This window comes from Anser anser (genome assembly GCF_964211835.1).
Source record: "Anser anser genome assembly, chromosome: 21".
Taxonomy (NCBI): domain Eukaryota; kingdom Metazoa; phylum Chordata; class Aves; order Anseriformes; family Anatidae; genus Anser; species Anser anser.
This window is the reverse complement of record NC_139742.1, coordinates 2,689,053-2,709,477: the sequence shown is the minus strand read 5'-3', so window position 1 is coordinate 2,709,477 and position 20,425 is coordinate 2,689,053. Positions and strand designations below refer to the sequence as shown.

The 20,425-nt window shown below is 52.6% G+C and overlaps 1 protein-coding gene and 1 long non-coding RNA gene across 7 annotated transcripts in view; one reads left to right on the top strand and one right to left on the bottom strand.

Annotated features, from left to right (window-relative positions):
- NSMF (NMDA receptor synaptonuclear signaling and neuronal migration factor) overlaps positions 1-859 on the bottom strand; it is a 50,373-nt gene extending 49,514 nt beyond the window's left edge. For 3 of the 6 annotated variants that reach the window (XM_083807295.1, XM_083807297.1, XM_083807293.1), the window contains exon 1: positions 601-831. In XM_083807295.1, coding sequence (XP_083663421.1) covers positions 601-695 — 95 coding nt within the window. In that variant the 5' untranslated portion in view covers positions 696-831. Of the gene's footprint in view, positions 1-600 lie in introns of all 6 variants that reach the window. The other 3 variants (XM_083807294.1, XM_083807296.1, XM_083807298.1) reach the window with 2 other exon arrangements.
- Positions 860-888: 29 nt separating this feature from the next.
- Positions 889-20,285, top strand: LOC310884859. The gene is made up of 4 exons (XR_014574434.1): positions 889-1,041; positions 1,400-1,634; positions 5,370-5,480; positions 15,457-20,285. It is a non-coding gene; the product is annotated as an uncharacterized lncRNA (long non-coding RNA).
- The last annotated feature ends 140 nt before the right edge of the window (positions 20,286-20,425 follow it).

The window sequence follows — 20,425 nt, the reverse complement described above, 5'->3', positions numbered from 1 at the left end:
TCGCTGCCGTCCTTCCAGGCAAAGGGCACGGACACAAAGCTCGTCTGCGGTAGCTTTGTAAACTTAAGCATGATCAAGCCCCAGATACATCTTCCAGGATCTCCTACGCTCGATGCTAGAGCACCGGGACCAGACAATAAGCGGAATTCAGCGCTGTAGGACAAACGGCACGGAACCAGGACAGGCGCAGTGAGGAGCCCAGGTCTCCTGGCCGGCCGGGGTGGCGGCTGAGGACACTGCGGGATGGGGCAGACGCGGTGGGTCCGGGTTTCCACGCGGGTGGGCCCCCACTCAGAGGCAGGAGCCCCCTTGAAGAAAGCCTCCGACTCTGCCCTCGGACACGCGGGTGGCACGCGAGGCGAGGAAACCCACCGAGCAACCTGACCGTGCTCCCGGTTCCCTGAGAGCACCGACACCCAGCCCTGCCGAATCCTCCCCCGGCTCCTCCGAAGCCCGGCTCCGGCTCACCTCGCCCACGGCCGGGGAGCGCCCGGCAGCCGCAGCGGGGCCGCAGGGGCCCCCCGAGGGCTCCGGGGGAAGGACGGGGCCCGGGGGTCGGCGCACCGAGCCCGGGGTCGTCGCCGCCCCGCCGCCACCCACCTCACTTTAGCCGCCACCGACGACATGGCCTCGTTCCTCAGCGTCTTCCTTTTGGACACGGCTGTGCCCATATTCGCGCGGGGGGCAGCGCTCATCGCACGACCCCGCGGCTGCCCATGCCGCGGCGGGGCCGGCTGCCGGGCGGCGCTCCCTCAGCGCCCCGCCATGGCGCGGCGGCGGCGCCCCCCGACCCTCCCCGCCCCGCCGCGCTGCCCCCGGCGAGTGCGGAGCTCCGCCGCGGCCGCTGCCTCCTCATTGACTGCGGCAGGAGGGAGGGCCCGGGCGCTGCCCGCCGCCCAGGAAGCGCCGCTATATTTGGCCGCCGGCTCCCTCCTCCGCCCCCGCCTCCTCCCGGCGGCTGGCAGCGGACGCCTCGGGCTGGGCAGCCCTCCGGGAAGGGGCCCTGAGCCGAGCCCCCGCCGGCTTCTGCTCGGACCTGAGGTGAATTTGCAGCCCCCGAGGGCGGCCGGGGCCGGGGGGCGCTTCCCCGCGCTCCCGGCAGGGAACGGCTCCGTCACCTGCAGCCGGCTCGACCTCGGGCCGCCGCCCTGCTCTGAGGGGAGCGGAGCCGCCCTGGCCGCAGGTGGACGCTGGGCCAAAGCAGGAGGTTTTATGGGGGTTTTGGTTTCCACAGACCGCCCTCGCACCCCGAGCCGGGGCCGTGAGGGGACCCCGAGTTGGGCCCCCCACGGGCTGAGCAGATGGGGACCGCGGGTCAGGCCTGGCCACGGGAGTCCTGCCGTCAGGCTGCACCTCGGAAGGGTCGATGCAAACAGGCGTTCTCCTCTGTTAATTTCAGCCTCGCGGGGAACGTTTGCCACCAGCCCAGAACAGCGCCCGCGGGGGCACAAGAGGTGACCAGAGGCAGCAGAGCCACGAGGGGCCTCGGCGGAGTCCTCCTCGTCCCCACTGCCACCCGCCACAGCAAACGCCTTCCTCGGGGTCACCGGCTGCTAGAGAACAAACCCAGGGCGAGGAGCTTCCCTTCTGACCTGCTGCTCCCCCAGCAAAGCCCCGACACATTGTCAATTCACGTATGTATGCCTTGAGCCCAAGGAGGGTCTGGAAAAGTGCTTTTCCTGCAGAGAGTAGATAAAAATCTGCTTTCAGGGCACCTGAGTCAGTGGGGACGGTTCATTTTTAATTATTATTCACAGTATATGCAGAAAAAGCACTTGGGCTGTCCCACTGACTCTGCAAGCCTTCCTTGTATGGAAGAGACTGAAAGTTTGGGAAAAAAAAAAAAAACACAACTTCAGCCCTCTCTCTCTCCATAGACTCCAAAGTAAAATCTGCAAGAAAGCAGACTTAATTTGTTCAAGTCTTCATGCAACTATTTGGTTCTATTAACCTACCACTTGAAAAACAAAGCAATTCATACAGAGAGCAGAAAACCCAGCTCCTCTGGCGTGTACAGACACAAGGACCTGTACAGACGATATGTGAATAACAAATCTGCAGAAATGTATCTTTGCTTATATACCAGCGGTGAGCAGAAAAAGTTCCCTGGGTGCAGAATGAAGACATCACCATGCTTTTTAGCTTAGACCAGCTGACTGAAGGAGAGGTACTAAGTGACATCAGCCTCCCCGTCAGTGCCACCAAAAGCGCTGGGCGCCGTGTCCTGTTCGCTCAGTAGAGCTGCCCTTGCAGACAAGGGTCAGGCTCCTCCTGGGGGTTTGCAACCCGAGCAGGATGAACGGGGCACAGCTGTTACCCAGCATTGAACTGAATGATGAGACAGCTTTAAACATTGCAGTCTCAATCCAATGTGCTAATACTGGAGAACAGGTTTTAGGGCAGGTACGCCTCAGTCCTTTGTGTCGGAAGTAAGTGTGGTAGAGCTGCTCATCTAATTTGATGACCAGCCTTGCTTCACACCACTGAAAACAGAGACACAGATCTAGAGGTGCACACGCTGTCACAGCAAGGGAGAAAAGAGAAATACGTGGGAATGCTTTATAAATAAACTCAGCCTAAGCCTTTGAACTGTGCTTTCCGCCCCTTTTCTTTTTCAGAAATATAGGAAAAATGTTCTTTATTTCATAATATTTTTATATGTTTAAATATTTTGCCAGCTTTTGCAACGGCTTTTTTTTTTTAAATGCAAACAAACAATAAATCATCAGATTTTCTACCCTACCCCTGACATAATCCCCATCAAATCTACCTGGAAATACCCCAAAGTTGCTATTGGTGACATTGTTCAGGTACAAAACAGAACCCAGCATCAATATATTGAATTTCTTCCCACAGAAGAGGACTCCCATTAAATTTCTGCTCCTAACAATCTCAAGCCCCAGTCCCCTTCTTTCTTGTATAGTCATGCCACCAAAGTGTTTCTACAACAGAAAGTAAGACAGAATACACCTGTTTTTTAGGGAGCACCTTATAAAAACAAAACTGTAGAGAATGTGAGCCATACAATCAGTTGCAGTGAGGGAAGCAGCGTTCAGTAGTGTCAATTCCCCAAATTAAAAAGCAGGGATGTCTCCACCTTCACCCCATTTTCAGACCACTGTCTCCCACATCTGTGCCTCCTGGAGCTCTTTGAAACTCTCCTTCTTCCATCTCTCTGAAGGTCCAGTCCAACACAGGGCTCACTTCAAAGGCACATTGGTGGCTCAGGGCTTGGGCAGATGGATTTTAGAGATCTCCAATGATGGAGATGCCACCACCACTCCTGTCCCTGTCTCAGAAATATACCATTTTCACAGGGAAAGATTTTTTTTCCATGTCTCTAATTGTAATTTCCCTTGTTGCAATTCACGCCCCCTGCCTCTCAGCCTGTGCACCCCTGAGAAGGGCCCAGCCCCATCACTCCATAGCCCACCCAAGCAGCGGCCCATCTCTGCGGTTTCTCTCTTGCTCTCTGCTCCCTTCCTCACCCACATTTGAGTTTTCCTCCCTGCCTTTGAGTTTCTCCCAGTATTTGGGGGTCTGCGTACCCCAGTGTGACAAAGATGAGGATGCAGCCAGTGTGCCAAACGCCTTCGGCTCATTAAGGCTGGCGAAATGCCTTTGCTTCGTGCTAGGAAAAAAGTCAGGCGAGCCAGGCAGACGGCTCCCCATCGCTTCTCCATGGCAACAGGCCTTCCAGACGCACACACGTAGGCAAGCAGGCCGAGGAGGCAGGGAGCATCACGGTCCCTCTGCCCAGACCCCAGACATCTACTTCTGGGGCTCCCTGCTGAGCTCACTTCACCCTAAGGGAGCACACCCCAAAACAGCTTCAAAAATAATTGTAGCTGGCCAGAGAAATGCTCGCCTCTTTGTACCAGCGAAGGTGAAATACCCCAAGCCCAAGACAGACAAAATTCATCCTGGCCACTGATGATTTTTATCTATATAAATGCGTCACACTTCAAAAATCTGGTGTTACAGAATCCTTTCAAACAAAACAACAACAAAACCACACACTTGTCTAGTAGGAAACCCCGATGTCCTGGACCTTGTTAGGTCCTTTGATCAAGCTGAGATGAGGTGGTCTGAGATGGTCTGATGACTCTCAGACTTGGAAGGATACAATCTTTTCATGTTTAGAAAAGTCATTTTTGTCTGAACAAACAAAAGAATGTGTACCCTGTCAAGTTAAATTCAAAAAGAGAATTAAGGTGAGCAAAAAATAATAATTAAAAAAAAAAAGTTATAAGAACAAGCTGCAAAAGGCAAAGGCAAATAACAATAACTATTCTTCAAACTCACGAAGCACAAGAAGCTTGCTGGGGAGTCAGAAGTTGGCCATGGTGCAACAGGAGCACTCGAAGGAGATAAGGTCAGAACAAAAGAACAAAGTGAATGTTTTGCAGCTGTAGCCGGTGAGGACAAGCTCAGAGAAACTTCTGTACCCGAAATCTTTGTAAGGACGTGGCACAGGATTTAGCTCACATTCAAGTTGTCGGCAGAAGTTGAGGAGTAAATAGCCAAACCAAAGAGTGCAAAATTCACAAGGCTGAGGTGGCATTCACCTAAGTGCTCAGGATGAGGAACTCGGGGATGAAACAGTGTTAATTACTTAATTGTAGCATGTAATCACTGTGCATAACAGCCTCCATGTCCGAGAGCTCTCAGGTGACAAATGGGAAGGGTTTGGGGTTATTACAGACCATGAAGTCTGAGGTTGCACTTGGACAAACTGATAGAAACTATAGTAAAGAATATGATTAGTGTGTACTTGGATGCATCTGAAATTGGAGGGGGGGAAAAAAGAAAAAAAAAGGTGGTTTTTCTTGAATACAGGAATGCCTCATAAAGCTATTACAGTTCCTTAAAGGAGTCAATGATCATGAGATATAGTCTGCCTAGATTCCCAAAAGGTCTGTCACAGGAGTTTCTTACAGAAACACAGCTATCATGGGATTAACAGAAAGGGCTTAAAATGGATAAATAACTGGTTAAAGGATTTCTCAGAAAATAGCTATCAATAGTCAGGCTCCTGAACAGAGGGAGCTCTTGAATGGAGCCCCACAAGACCTGTGTTGGGGTCTGCACTCTTCGGCGTATTTGTAAATAATCTTGAAAAGGAGTTGAAAAAAAAGGAATGACAAAACTTGCTGATGATGCTACGATATTCAGGGTCATAAATACATGAGATACTGAAGAATATACAAAGACCTCATGATAGTGAAAAACTAGGTAATAAAATGGCTCAGGACATCCAGTCCAGATAATTACAAAGATATGCACACAGGAGAAAAACAATCCGAACTTCAGAGCACTGCACTGGGCTCTGAAGCCTTATCGTGAGAAATGGCCTCTTTTTCTCCCAGGTTCAGCTGAATACCGTCCCCACCCAAGCTGCACTTGTGCATCACAGTCTGTTTGCTGCTTTGGATGCAGTACAAACCCAGGAGGCTGACGGGAAGCGACTCAGCAGTATGGTAAGCATAAAAACAGGACAAAGCGTGATATTTAACGCTGTTCTCGTGTGAGATGACTGTAATTTCTTTGGTCCTAAGACCATGAACATTGGTGGTCCCTGCAGATAACACAGTTATTTAGTTAACAGAAAGGGCACAATAACATGGCAGCAGTGTCGTGGAGGTGTGGGACCCCCACCCCCAGGGACATTTCCCAGGGTTGCACAATGCCACAGTGCAAGCCTGAGGTGGAGGCGCCTCCCAAGCAGGGGAAGTGCTGAGATCAGAGAAGTGCAGAGAGGACTGGCTCAGGCAGGGACATTTTTAGCCCCCTGTTTTTGCTTTTTTGCGCAAAACTGTCCCAAGCATGGTGTTAATGGAGGGGCAAAGCGCTGTCCTGAAAAGAGACAAACTGTCCATAAACATAGTGTCCCAGTTCAGCTCTTCTGACAAGTCACAACAGTCCTGAGAGACAGCAATAAATCCATGGTGGTGGGGGAGCCGGAGGAGCTGTCCGTGTTTATCTGTATAGCAGTGCATGAAAAGAGTTTGAGGACAATGCTTATTGTGTCCAACTGCAATGAGAAGCTCAAAGTCTCCCAGGTACCAGGAGGTCACTGAAATATCACCTAGCTAACTTCCCACTTGGCTAATTTAGTCACTTCAAGATGTTCCTTTTGAATTCATTGATTAGAAACCTCACTCTAATGAGGCACTATAAGAAAATAACTTTCCCAAAACTGGCATAATTAAAATTAGGCAATACATCACAGAAGCAGTATCAATAGCTAGCAAGTTGCAGTTACCCAAGAATGGGTTTGCCTTGTGCAGATTCACTTGGACAGAGCTGTTCCTAAACGGCAAAGCACTTGGCGTTAGAAAATAAGAGCTTGTTCAAATACAGTCCCAAAGATAGCTCTGATCTTTGGATGAGCAGCTCCTCTGAACCAGCTCAGATACAGAACACTCAGACCCATCTTAAGGCCAACTTACTCCTGGCTATTTATAGTAAAAGACCTACCCAGTAATTATCAGGGCTGGATACAACCTCTCAGCCTTTCTTTCTGTTATGTGACATGTACCAGCCCTGATGCGCTAATGAGTGCAGTGTTGGCAGGAGGGGAAGTCAGACCCTCTTAGACCTTGATCACTCACCCTGATTACATGTTACAGAGAGGAAACCCTCTCCTCCACCCTCCTAAGTCACTGCACTTGCCCAAACCTTCTCATTTTGACAGCATTAGGAAGAAGCCAAATATTATTTTACATTATCTCCCTGCTCCTGCATGAGGCAGCAAGGTCTGTAGCAAGGCCAAGACAGGAGCCCCCCTACTCCTAAGTGGAGATTTGGAAGGGAGAATACATGCTTATCTTGGTGTGGAGGATGTGGACAAGCAGAACCTTCCCATCCCAAATTTGGAAAAAGCAACACTGAAAAAGGCCTTAGAGCTTTGCTTCCATAGTTTTTGCCATAGCTGGAGGTGGGGATTTGAGGGCTGGTGCACCCTTTTGGGGTGGGTGCAGCAACCCACTAGCAGCATGTGGAGCCAGCGCTCAGGGCAATGCTCAGCACCAGCATCATCTTCTCACACGAGGGATTTCCTGAGCATGGACAACCAGGCTGCATCTCATTTGAACCTCAGCTGCAGAGCCGCTTCGTCAGCCCCTGCCGGTCCTCCAGCCCGGATCGGAGTGACTCAGAGCAGAAGTTCTTCCAAGCCTGGCCTCCCACTGGGGTCTCCCATGTTAGCACTGAATTGACCTGCGTCTGTCTAGACAAACACAACCTGAGCAGATTTTGCTGTGGCTGCCATTCTGAGTGAGAGGAAGATGACGAGGCTGTGGGATTTAGTTTGCCTTCTTATTCGAGAGCAGTGCAGGAGCCTTACCAGCTTTCTCTGAGCAGACATTAGAGGTGGGGAGGATGGCTTCAGCTTGGCAGTGCCATGGAACAGCTCCTCTGGCCAGGTGATGTCTTCCCAGGCTCCCACTGCACTGCAGCACCAGCGCTGGCACACCCTGGCCCTAGCGGGAGGCATCACACTACTTAAAGAAAATTATGTTGCCCGCCTTTTCATTATCTTGCCCAGCAAATGTTCCCATGAAATATAGGCCTAATTATCTATCCACATTCAGATTACTCTAAGATGCAATTTCCTTCTACTCTGTGGAGTTTGCTTTCCTTCTGTGGATCTCATGATTGAAATACACTCAATTAGCTATTACTCTGCTGGCTGAAATCTTGAGCTGCCTCCATCCAGGTCTCACTGGCATTACAACAGCCAGGTGACAAAAGCTCACATGCGAACCACACAGAAATCTCGTCACTCAGCCATACCTCTTATTTACTCCATTTTTATTGCAATAGACTGAGACGCCCAGTCTGGACTAAGGGCTTGCAATGTGAAGCACTGAACAAACCTGCCTTAAAACATGGCCCAGGAATGCTAAAATAATGTTATAAATACAAGCCATGCCTGGCGCCAGGTAGGCTGGAGTCGGGCAGACTCAGTCCCATGTGTAGCCTTGTTGATATACGTGCAGACCCATTCATAAAATAATAGTAATAATAATAGTAATAATAATGTTAATAATAATGCACTTCAGGCATTTAAGAGAGGACAAAACTACATCCAATCCCATCACATAAACCCTTCCGTCTTTTCTCAGTTCCCTCTGTCCTTTCCCAAACTCCATCTTGAACATAGTCAGAGTGCTTCCCATTGCTCCGTCCTACCCCCTGCCTCCCTGGCCGTACCTTCCCACTTTCCATTCGTGCCAGCAGAAAACCCTTGTTCCTCTCTGCCAAGTTAGTTTTCTGGCTGTTTACTGAGCCCAAGAGCACGAGGACACGAGGGGCGAGCTGGGCTGGCAGCGGTGCTCAGAGGCAGCCTGACCTCGCAGCAGCTCCCAGGCCTGTGCGGGGGTCAGGCTGGGAGCACGCAGTAGGTCCCCGCACTGCCTAACCCGTCAGGAGCCCAAAGGAACATGAGAGCCCCGTCGTGCCCCACTGCATCATTGTCTGTGAGTTTCTACAGTTAATGCTAATGCTACCACCAGAGGAGTTCATGCCAGCATTGGCATTGAACACTTTCGGGCAACCATGCAATCAATACAGGTAAGAGGAGCTGCCAAGGACCCAAAACAAAGGCTACAGTGACAGCACAGGAGATTGTTACAGTCTGCATTAGTCGCTTGGTTGGGATCGTTTCAAAGGTGTGCTCCTACAGCTCTGCAAGGGAAGTCACTGCCCAGGAGACAAACAATTTGGATGAGACCCCTTACTTCTGAACCAGGAGAGCTGCCAGCAAGACAGTGGGCATTTCAAGAGCAGCATAATAATAATTTCATCTTCTTTTCTTACAGTAATACAGCAGGTAGGGATAAATAAAAGAAACCCAACAGAAGAGCATCAGCTATAGCATGAGGGAAGATCCGAGCAGGATGGTAACATCATTTCATTCCTGTTGGTTAAGTTAGTGCCTTCACATTGACATAAACCACTCCTTCAGAATAAACTGCGATAAATAAAGCCAATCAACATAACAAAGGAAACAACAACGGGGATGTTTCATGCAGGGAAAATATTCCTTAACCTCTCCCCTATGCAGCCCCTCAAGTGTGGAAGCAAAGGCCCTCTGGAGGACTTTGGTCTTGCTGCCTCCTTGAGACATGACTCTCACCTATACCAGAGCAGCTTTGCTTAGACAAGTTGTGACACTTGTCCTGGATGGGAAACCCCCTCCCAAGGTGATGTGTTCCCTTGTTGTACCACCCGTCCTGGTGAAAGGAAGCCAATTTTGCACCTACCAGAGACAGGCCTTGCTCCCAGGGGCCTCCAGCACCGGCAGGGGCCATTCAGCAGCCGTGGAGGTGCAGGACTTGGCCCAAACGAAGGAGGTTCCTCAAGGTCGGGATTCCCGAAACAGCTCCAGGAACAGACCAGATGGTAATTGATTGCTCAATGATTCAGTGATTACTCAGTTTTTGCTCCATCCACATCTCAATACTTCACTGTTTGGCAAAATAACAGTCTGACTTTGTCCTGACTTTGGTGCAGCACAGCAGAAGAAACACTGAAGTCTGAGGTGGCTGCGTTATGTTTAAGATGGAAGAAGAAATGTTGCTGTTAAAGGAGAGTTTGTGTGCATGTGTCTCTGTAAACATCTAAATACAGAAGCTCTGCTCCAATCCCACCCTGCGCCGCGTACAACCCTCGCTATATCTAAAGGTGCTGCATACAGACATGAAACCATTTCCAGCTGTTTTGCACATTTGCAATTGCTGTTGGCAAAAGGATTCAGGCAGAGCTGGAAATGCGGCATCCATATTGTGCACAGCCCAGGGCACGGCAGAGCCCACCTTGCTCCGACACGGGCACTTCTGCCTGTCACGAGGCCGTGCAAGGGAGCAGCAGAGAACGTGGGGACTGATCCTGCACAGAGCGAGGCCAAAGAGCACAGAGAGAAGCATGCAGAAACGTACAGGGAAGATGACTCAGAAAGCTCAGCTGGAGGATGATAAGGGATGCATTTAGCCTTTCCCTCCGGGTGGGCGGAAGGGAACTACTTGCGACGGTTATGGCAGAAGGAGTGAGAAACTGAAAGGGAGGTGAGGAAAAGAGGAGAGCTGGGCTTTGCTATGTTGTGCTATGGTGTGTGTTTTTGTTTGCAGTGCTTTCCATAGCTCTCTACTGGCCTAAAGTGTGTACCTGCATCTTTACTGACGACAAGAAGTGGCTCTGGGCAGCACGGGGAGATTCACCCAGCAGCTGCGCACACATTCAGGGCTCTCAGCAGCTCCTGACCACGGCAAGGATGTACCAAGATAGGAGCCATCTGCTTCAGCTGGGGCATCACACGAAGATGCAGGCAGCAAAGAGCCAGTAGGTTAGATCCTGGTAGCAAGGATAACAAATTCCACATTTGCAAATAAAATAACCCAGGGCATGGGAAAGGAATGGATGCAGTGTGTGCGCGCAGTAGGAGGGGGTTACGTGTTCTGCTCTCTCTGCCCGTGCCCCACTTCCAAGCTGCCTTGCAGGGAGGGAGAAGAGCAGCCCCAGTGGTTCACAGTGAAACCAGAGAGGGGCTGAGAGATTGGCCAGGGGCTTGTCATGGGCAGCAGCTGAATCTGTCACCGTTCTGCAGGAAAGGAGCTGGATGCTACTGCAAAATTTCAGCTGAACTGGAGCCGACAGCGGTGTGCCCGTGCGGAAGAGGTGAATGTGGCAGTATGAGAACTGGCACAGAAATGTGCCATCGTGTGCAGCCTGCGCAGGGCTGGTGTGGCACCAGGTGGAGGATCTGGCCTAGTTCTGGCAGTGGAGGGGACGTGGGCCAGTTGGAGATGGCGCAGAGGGAGCACAAGGAGGGATGAGATGGTGCAGAAGCACAGCCTATGAGCAAAGGCTGAAAGAGGGAACGACTCACCCCAGAGAAGTAAAGACTTGGGGAGAGCCACAGCAACATGCTCCAGTTAGATAAAAGGCAGGACAGGATAAGAAACAACGGGATTAAACTGCCACAGGGAAATTCAGGTTAGACAAAAAGAAAAAGCGCTTAACACTATGGATGGTGAAGCAGCGGACCAGGCTGCCAGGGTGGGCAGAGACATCCCAGCATGGACAGGGCAGCTCAGGCACTGTGTCGGGTGCGATGGAGGGAGCAGAGCCTCTCCTGGGCTCCAGGCAGGCTGGATGTCTCAGCACGGCTGCTCCGTCCCACTTTGCTGACTCCAGGGTGCTCCGGAGTCACGTAACTCTGCCATGGACTGGTACGGCTTGTCGGTACCCGTGAAACCAGCAGCTTCGCAAACTTCACAATGACGGTGAAAGTTATGAGGGAAATTGAAGGGGAAAAACCAACAACTTCTGAGTGGAAAATCAGCAGTTTCAGAAGAACTTACAATAGGGCAAAAAAGCTGGTACTGCACAGTCGAGAAAATGTAACTTTGGCTGAAAGCCAATCCTCAAAGTTGGTAACCTGAAAGCAGCCACTGGAGGCAAAATGACAATATATATGAAGAGGAAGAAAGTAATAGATACCGATCAATATATAGTGGTCACCAGAGTGAGTTATGAAGCAGAGATATTGGTAGAGGAAGGTAGACAGAGCAGAACCCATGGCTGGCAAAGCCATGAGCAGTAACAAGTTGTTCTCTGTAGAAACAAGAGAAGCGTTAATGAGGTTGCAGGTCTGTTTCATAGACCTAGAGAAGCATAAGAAGATTTTGGCCAGGAACAGCCTCTGGGTGTCTGCAGTCTGATTTCCTGCTCAGGGCAGGTGTTGGCATGACACCGCCTCGCTCAGGGCTCACCCAGTCGAACTTTGAAAGCCCCCGAGCACGGAGGAGCCGTGGCATTTCTAGATGAAGAGGTGCATTGCCAGTGACAAGGCACACACTGCCTCTCTGCTGCCTTTAGTAAGGATGGGAACGTGAGGCACGAAGATGATGAACTACTCTCTGGTCTACCAACACCGGAGAGCATCGCAGATGGCACCCGTGGGGTTTCTGAATCAGCAGACCCACACGGTTTGCACCTGAGGGCAGTGTGCTGAGCCGAGCTCCCTCCGTTCACTCGCTTCTGAAAAGCCCAAAGCCTGGGGACGCGCCGAGTTTGGCAGGAACCAACGTGGTGCTCGGCGGGTGAGACGGGCGCCCTGGTTAAAAATCGGTTGGTCCAGCGTGACGTTCAGATTGAAAAATGGAGAGGACATGCAGGATCCAATTAATATCGAACTCACGGATTAAAAATACACTCCGTGTGGTCTAATGGAAAATGTCTTGTCAAATGAGCCTCGTCTCATCCTTTGAGAAAATTGTGAGTTTGTAGATAAAGGTTACCATGTAGCCATTATTTGCTTAGCTTTTGGCAATGTGTTTGACTTAATATCATATGACATCCTAATTACAAATTTAGCTCTATACAATCTTGATAAAACCCTCATTAAATGGATGGAGAGCTGCAAACCCATCTCCAAACAAGGAGTCATCAGTGAACAGAGACGATGTAGAGGGATTCTGCAGGATTTGGTCCCAGCCTGACACTAATCAATGTTTTCATCATTGATTGAGAAATGAGCACAAAACACAGCTGATGAATTATACAGCTGCTGGAAGCAGAAGGACTGGCAGTGAATAATTACAACAGCGAAGTTGTATAGAGCAACTGGGATCTTCTCTGTGCACGAACCCATTTTCACTTGGCAGTATTAAAATAGGCCAGCTTTCAAACAGCAACGAGGGAGACGTTTCATCCAAAAAAGCTATGATGCAAAAAAATCTAGACATCATTAGGGGAGGGAATTGCTTTTGCAGTACGCCAGCAACACGGCTCTGGCCCCAGGTACAGAAACCAGAGGTGGAGGACTGTGCTGCCCGTGCTTTTCTGCAGCACGAGAGGTGGCCAGAGAGGGGACAGCTGAAGTCCCAAAGGGAACAACCGAAGTCCCCAAGAGGGGACAGACAAAACCCTTGAGCTGCAGGCAGCAGCCACGTGGGCTCACTGCAAGCCCTGGGGCTGGGCTCGAGCCCGCCACCTTCCAGCAGCTCTTCCTTGCGCAGTGCAGGACCCAGCCGGGCTCGTCCCAGCAGCACGCCGCAGGCCACTTGTCCCCGTCCACTTGGTGCCCTCCCTAAGCGTGACACTACAACAAAGGCACTCTCCTAAGGGAACAAAATTTGGCTGGCTGAGATTTTGCGTCAGGCTTGGGTTACATTGTTGTTCCTCCTGCTCCTCCGCATTATTTTCTAATAACTAATGGTTTACACATTTATAACAGAGGGAAGCTGAGGCTGCTTTCTGGGGCAGATGAGGCGCTGGGGATGAGACACCCAGGGCTCACAGGAGGGTCTCTCCAAACAGCCAGGCTGCGAGTTGCCTGGCAAAGACGCCACCAGCAGAGACGCATTTTTGGGGGACAGATTCTGGACCTGCAGCCCCAGAGGGACTTTTCCATTACCTGCTCCTAAATCAGCCCCTGCTACAGCAGCCCAAGGGCCCCGGTGACCCTCCTGGATGGGGCCGGGATCGCGGCCAAGGTCCGACCCAGCGGGGCCACAGCCCTTCACAGCTGCTGGGGAAACGCTCGGCTCTGCCTGTATTTTTAGCTCTGCCTGCCACATCGCTCGAGTTCACGGCATGACCTAGTTTGGCAACGCAGAGCACTCACACGGCGCCCACCCCACTGGGTCCCAGCTCGGCCGCGTGTTGGGGAGAACATGGGTGGCCCCGAGAAGGGCTCCCCCGGGGCACCGCAGCCCCCGCACGGTGCTCTCCCTCCCTGCGCATCAGCACACGCAGCCCAGGGCCAGATTTTGGGAGGAGGGAGAGGGTCCCACAGGAGCATGGGCTGCCTGCAGCAGGGACACGTGCAGGGTCCCCGGGTGGGAGCTGCTCTGGGGGGATTTGGCAGGCTTCTTGCTGGGGCTCCGCGTTCCCACCTTTACCCCTGCCTTCTGTGCAACATCAGCAGCTCCCAGAGCAGCACGGCCACAGCCCGGGCTCAGGGCCCCAAGAGGAGTTGCCTTCAACCCCCAGCTCAGCTTCACAGCTGGCCAAACCCTGCAGCCAGCCCATCTGGTTCCCCGCAGCGCCCCATCCAGCCCGACTCTGGCACTGGGGAGCAGAGCTGCTCCAGGCCCTGCCCGTGCCCACGCTCCGGCCTTCTCCAGAGCCCCGGCAGGCACTGTGCTGAGAGCTCGGTGGCAGGCTCGGCTCCCCAAATCCACATGATCCCAGTGCTTGAGGGCACTGACAGCCACGCGAGCCAGGTGATGTTTTAAGTCGTCCTTTACCTGCCAGCTCAAAGAACCCCACTCACCGTTCCTGTTTTGCTGCGAGGGAGAGGAGCTGAGGCGCTCTCCTGCCACCCGTTTTGCACTGGGGAACGGCTGCAGAGCTGACACCAGCTCCATTTAATTTTGGCAGCTCTCAGGCACCTAGAAAAGCTTTCTGACCCATGGAGCATACTGAAAGGTGCACTGCTCCTGGGAAAAAGAGCCCCAAAAAGGGGCACGCTTCCCTAACACTCCTGCAAGGCTCAGCTCTCCCCTCTGCTTTTGGGAACCAAAATCTTCACCGCCCAGCACGTCCCGCAGCAGGAGCCTCAACCAGCGGCTGCAGCTGCCCAGGCTGGGTGGCCCCGCGCCAGCGCCCTCAGCCACAGCCCGGGCACCGACCCGCGAGGCTGCACCACCGCCGCCGCAATGGCTCTCACGCCTCATTACCCCCAAATCCCACAGGCGCACCGCTTCACCAGAGCTGCTCTAAAAGCTTTTCTGATCTTTGCTTTGTTAAAAGCTTTCTATTTCCAGCAAGGAAATAAGCAGAAGGGAGGGGTTTTACAGCCACCAGGAGACTTGGTGCCATGGCTAAGCCATGGGGCAGTGGTGTGGGGGATGCCTGAGTATCCCCCAGCTCCGCAGCATGACGAGCAGTCACCGTCCAGCCTCCTCCAACTAATTCAGTGCTTAATTTGGGCCAGCCCAATCACACCAGAGGAACAGACCCACACCAGGTGGGTCACCAGATGCCAGCTGCGTGGAGGTGGGTGCACACATGCCCAAGATAGAGTAAAAGTTTATTTAGGTTGCAAATACAGCCATGGGCACAGTCAGCACCCCACTCGCGCCAGCTGATACAAAAAGCACCCTGCTCTGCCTGCCCAGACACAGCAGGATGCAGGGCACCCCGGCACTGACACCAGGGGCAAGCAGAGCTTTTGGGGCCACCCACGCTCACCCCCAGCAGTCCCCGTGGTGGCTTTGTGCTCATACACAGGGCACGGGCACTGCTCGGAGCTCGCCCCGTGCAGCATGAGGACACGCAGGCAGGTCAGGGCTGCTCGAACCACGCGCCAGCCTTATTTGACACGCTCCTCTGGGGCCATGCATCACAGCCAGTGTGTTTTCTTCGAGGAAAAAAAATGTGTCATTTATGGTACATTTATAATTAATGCCCACTTTGTGTGCTTTTTGATCCCAAATTATACAGCGCTCGAGTGCTCTAATGCAGAGCTGTGCTCATCCCTGAAAGGACAGCGTCAACCGCTGGTGCTGCTACGCCTGCCCTCCCTGACAGACGCCACAGCTAAAGACGAGATTTCCAGAGCCACGTACTTCCAGGAGCATCGTTAGTGCTTGCAGCTCACGGGTGCTGACTCCTGCTCAGCGCTGTGCAGGGGAGCAAGGCTCAGCACGGGCGCTTCTGTATCGAGGCCACATCGGACAAAGCCATCACTCCCCGCTGGTAACCCTGTCTGCGTCGTGACAGAGAGTGTATTCCTGTCCTTCACCCCCCAACGGCGTGAGATTTAATTAAGAGCTGTCCCTGCTGGCTCCGGCCGTTGTGGAGGACGGTGACGGTGGCTCTGCCAATTACCTGTGAAAACGCCGCGCTTGCTCTCAGAAACACTCAGGCCCCCGTGCGTTCCCGGCACTTGAAACACTGCCCAGGGCTGCTCCTGCAGGGTGTAAAGTGTCTCCAGGAAAAATCCTGATACAAAATTAAATAGATTTATAGTATATAGTTACTTCTAAAACCAGGCTACATACTAATAACACTTTTGGTTTTTACATATATATATATATATTATAGCAACAGGCAAATAATTTTATTGCAATTGCTAGTCCCACATTTTCCCCTAAATATCTTGACTTGAGTCAGGAAAGGGGGTGCGGCAGCGCCCCTTGCCCCAGGCTGAGGCGGGCAGGCTGTGCCAGCATTTCCCTGCTCTCAGGGAGCACCCCGGGTGCAGGAGGAAATGGTTCCTTGCATTGAGCTTCTGCAGCCAGCGCCTGCAGGCAGCTGCGCCCCATCCTCACTTCCCAAAGTGGCTCCCAGGCACGGGAAGGGGACATGGGCACAGCTGCCCTGAGGGCTCACAGCACTATTTATAACAAAGCACAAATAAAAGCCAAAACAGGGTCAGACCCTCCGTGACCCAAGGAGAGGCTGGGGACAAGGAGCACAGGGACAAACCCCACCAGACCCAGCAGGAGAGGAAGCAGCCATGGGTCAGGAAGGGACCGCTAATGGAAGTCTGTGCCCTGGTGCCATCAGAAGCCACATCATAATGTCACTTTTACTGAACATCTTAAAAACCCCAATGCCTCGTGCTCAGTCTCCTCCAGGAAGCCGCAGTCCCATTGTGAGACCTCGCACATGGCACCATGCTTCGGCCAGGTTCAGCACAGCGGGTGCTGGTCCAGCCTCGTGGAGCGCCTGCAGGAGAGGAAAATATTTGCTGTATTTCTCGTTTGCTGATTTTATTACTGGCTCTTACTCACAGCAACAGTAAATTAAACCCTGAGGCACAGCAGAGCCCCCGCATCCTGACAGCTTAAACACAGCACTCGGGCGGCATGCAAGGAAAATCACACATTGGAGGAGGTCAGGGGAGCACGAATAAATAAGATTAGATTAATTTTGGAATAACACGCAGAGAAAATGACGTCTGCCAGGGAAGGAGCATCGCAGGGCGCTGCTGCAGCCCCCATCCGCCCCCAGTCCACAGAGCAAAGCACGACCAGCTCGTTCCAGGCTTACAGCTCGCACCCAGGGAGCCGCAGCAGGAGCCACCACAAACAGCCACGCACGAGCCAGCGCGGCACAGCACGAGATCAGCGCTCTGCTCCTGCCTGGGCGATGCCTCCCAGCAAATTTGAAAAGGTGCTTCCAGCTGCCACCGGGCAACAGCGGCTCGCTCCTCTTCCCTAAACCCTGCTGGAGCTTTCTCCGATAGTCAAACAGCGAAACAGAGCAACCGGACGAGCTCTGTGCTTGCAGCAAGCCGTGCAGTCGGTCAGCCCCAAGGGCACCACTGCCCAGCTCAAGGGCGCCCCGCTGCAGCGTCCCCTCACCCGGCACAGGGGTGGCTGCGCCCCTGGCCCTTCCCCTGCAGGGACCGTGCCCGCAGTCAGAGCCCTGCAAACGCATGTCCCCAGAACACCTTCCCTCCTCCATGGCTTCCTGTCTTCAGTGTGCGCCTGGTTCACAAGTGACCGAGCCGGGACACATCTGTCCCCTTAGCGCAGCAGCCGGGGCACCGGCAGAGCCCCGCGGCAGCACTGGCTGCAGCCGTGACCTGTCCTCACCTGTTTGTCACCCTGGCAGCCTGCAAGGGCTCAGCCTGGGCCACCAAGCAGGCTTGGTGCTCGACCCGCTGCTCCTTCGTCACTGGGAGGTGTTTCTGGATGTTCACTCAAGGGCCTAAACCCCAGCAATCACAACCACCGGCGTCCAAGCCAAAGGCTTTCAGGGGAACCTCTCGCACCACCCCTGGAGTTCACCCAGCAGCTGCAGCTCGCAGCCCCGACTCCTCAGGACCTTGCTCTGATCCTGCCCCTCCCCGCTTGGTGCTGGGCTGAGGGAACAAGCTCTGTGTTCTCAGCACCCAAGGTGAAACCTTGGTGAAACCTTGGGTTCTTCTAAGCCACCCCTCTCCTGCTGCATTTCCAGCAAAACAGCAGTGGGACTGTAGGCACAGAGCCTGGGGTATTAGGGGCTGATCAGCGCTAACTCCTTAGGACAAGGCTGGGGGTTGGAGGGGGCAGGGGCTGGTTAAGACAGCCAGATGAACCCTTGTGGAAACGCACATGCAAGTACAGGAGCATTAGGATGCCCCTGGGTGTGACCCTCTTCTGCAGTGAAAAAAGATTTGTGAGTGTAAGAACGGGATGGGACAAAGAGACACGAAGCTGAAACACTGCCAGAACCCTGCACTGCCCAACCGGGGAGCTGGGCAGACCACAGCCAGCAGGAAAGCAAGCCGAAAAAAAAAAAATTCTGCTTTTAAAATTGTACAATAATTGCTTTACATTCTTCTGCACAGAAGGAAAGATTGTTTTAGTGTCCAGGACTCAGCTACAGAAAATGCAGCAAGGAAAGAAAGCTGTGATAAATTATTTAGAACAGACTTTCAGTCTCGCATCAAAGGTTTTTTTTCTGTCTTCGTACATCTGAACTAAGTGCCATCTCCCCATGGAACAGGTCACAAAGCGAATCCAGTGGCTCTAATTAGCATACCCAGGAAGCCTGGTGCTTTTCTGTTTTCCACGACTCCTTCAGCCCATGCAAACGCGAGCCCATCGGCTCACACCGAGGCTCCAGGAGCAGGACCGGCTGCCAGGAAGTTTGGAGTTAGAATTCAGAACTTGGAAATTAATTGCGTGTTCGAACAAAGGGAAACAGCTCTCCTGGTACAGCACAGGGCAATGCAAGAAGCGATGCGCTCAGGCTGGCAGAGCAGTCACCTGTCTGGAAAACAGCATCCCGCCCCAGATCGGTCCTCTTGCCCCAGCTGCCAGGCAAGCAGAACCGATCGCTGCTACGGGGAGCACAACGCGGGTGTCCGACAAAGTGCACCCGTCCCTTGGCAGGGGGTGGGAAGGCCCCACGCAGAGACCTAACCTCTGCTGAAGGCACTTTGGTTTTTAAAGGAGTCCTTTGATGGCTGCAGACCAGGATGGGCTCAGTTAGGGGCAACCAGAGGACCTCGGTCACCTCGAGGGTTAGTCTGTACTCCAGCCCTGGTCACTCTTCCCCAGGGAGAGGTTCCTCTGCTGTAACCACCCATAGATACCGATGTTGGAGGGACTCTTACATCTGTTTTGCATCCCCTCATCAGAAAAACAGAACTCAGTTGTGCTGCTACTGCTGCTGAGCAAGACGTGCTCCTCTTCCACTGCTCTGAGCAGCTCTGCGGTTATAAAGCACACGCCATCTTCTAAAAGAGCTCCAAGTGCTCTCACGGGCACTCACTCCCATTCTTCCCAAGGCTTGCCACAAGCCTTCCCTGTGATACATCCCACTAATCTCAACCAAAATTAAGTATCTCCAGCTCAACAGGCAACCTGGCTGCCGGCAGCGTTACCTCTACTTCAAAAGCCATTTTAGAGTTTTATTTGAAATAATTAATTTCTTTCAATAGCAGGAAAGAAGCTCTGTCAACTGCAACATTTTCTGTAAAATTGCATTAACCAAAATGTGCATGAAAGGCCCAGACGATCGTTGCAGGGAAGGTCTCTCTCACTTCCACTTCTGAGAGGTTCTGGAGGTGGAACCAGGCTCGCTTTGGGTGGCTTCAAGAGAGGGGACACGTCCCTCTGCCCAAAATGCTGACCTGGGGATCCGACACTCGAAAATACCAGTTTGTGTTAGAGGAACAGCTTCCCTGGGCAAACACTGCACGCTCACGGCTGTGATGGAGGAGAACAGGAGGCAGAATGGGTGCACAGAGAACAGGTCACACTCACAGCACTCACAACCACGGCTGTCCTCGGTGGTGCCACCAAACTTTTCTGGCCCCAGGCTTGCGCTGTCCAGCTCTGGTCATGCCTGGAGGCATCACCAGCTGCTGATGCACATCAGAGGGCCGGGACAGCTCAGCACAGGAGGCAGCTTTCAGGACTGTCTTTAGTGCTCTGGCTGGATGACAAATCCCCTCGAGGCAACAGCACCTACAGCTAGCACTGAGCCGAAGAGTTCACATAAAGCAAGAATTAGCTTAATTTATCCAGCCAAGTGGAGCTATCAGCAACGACAGATGTGGGACAAGAAGAGCAAGCACCAGGGGACATCTGAACACGGCCCAACTCACACTGATTGCTGCAGGCCTCAGGGGGAGGGTGTGGGGAGAGCACTGGAGATTTCTTCCCAGTACTTAATATAGCGAGTGATTCCCACTGGAGTTAGAAATTTAAGAAAAACAACACACATTTCTTTGTAAGTCAGACATGAGCAGAGGCAAGTTGGGTTCTTTAGGCTGTTGCTACATTCCCCAGGACTTCTGCATTCACTCACAAGTTGAGAGAACATCCCACACCGAGGACAGGATGGGGAAGTCTCAGTGTTGGTGGCTACAGTTCCTTCAAGTTCAAGCAGGTTTCTGTGCTCAAAACCAGTTGTAAATAAACAGCATAAATTTACCAGCATTGGGTCCCACAAAGAGAAACTTGGCAAC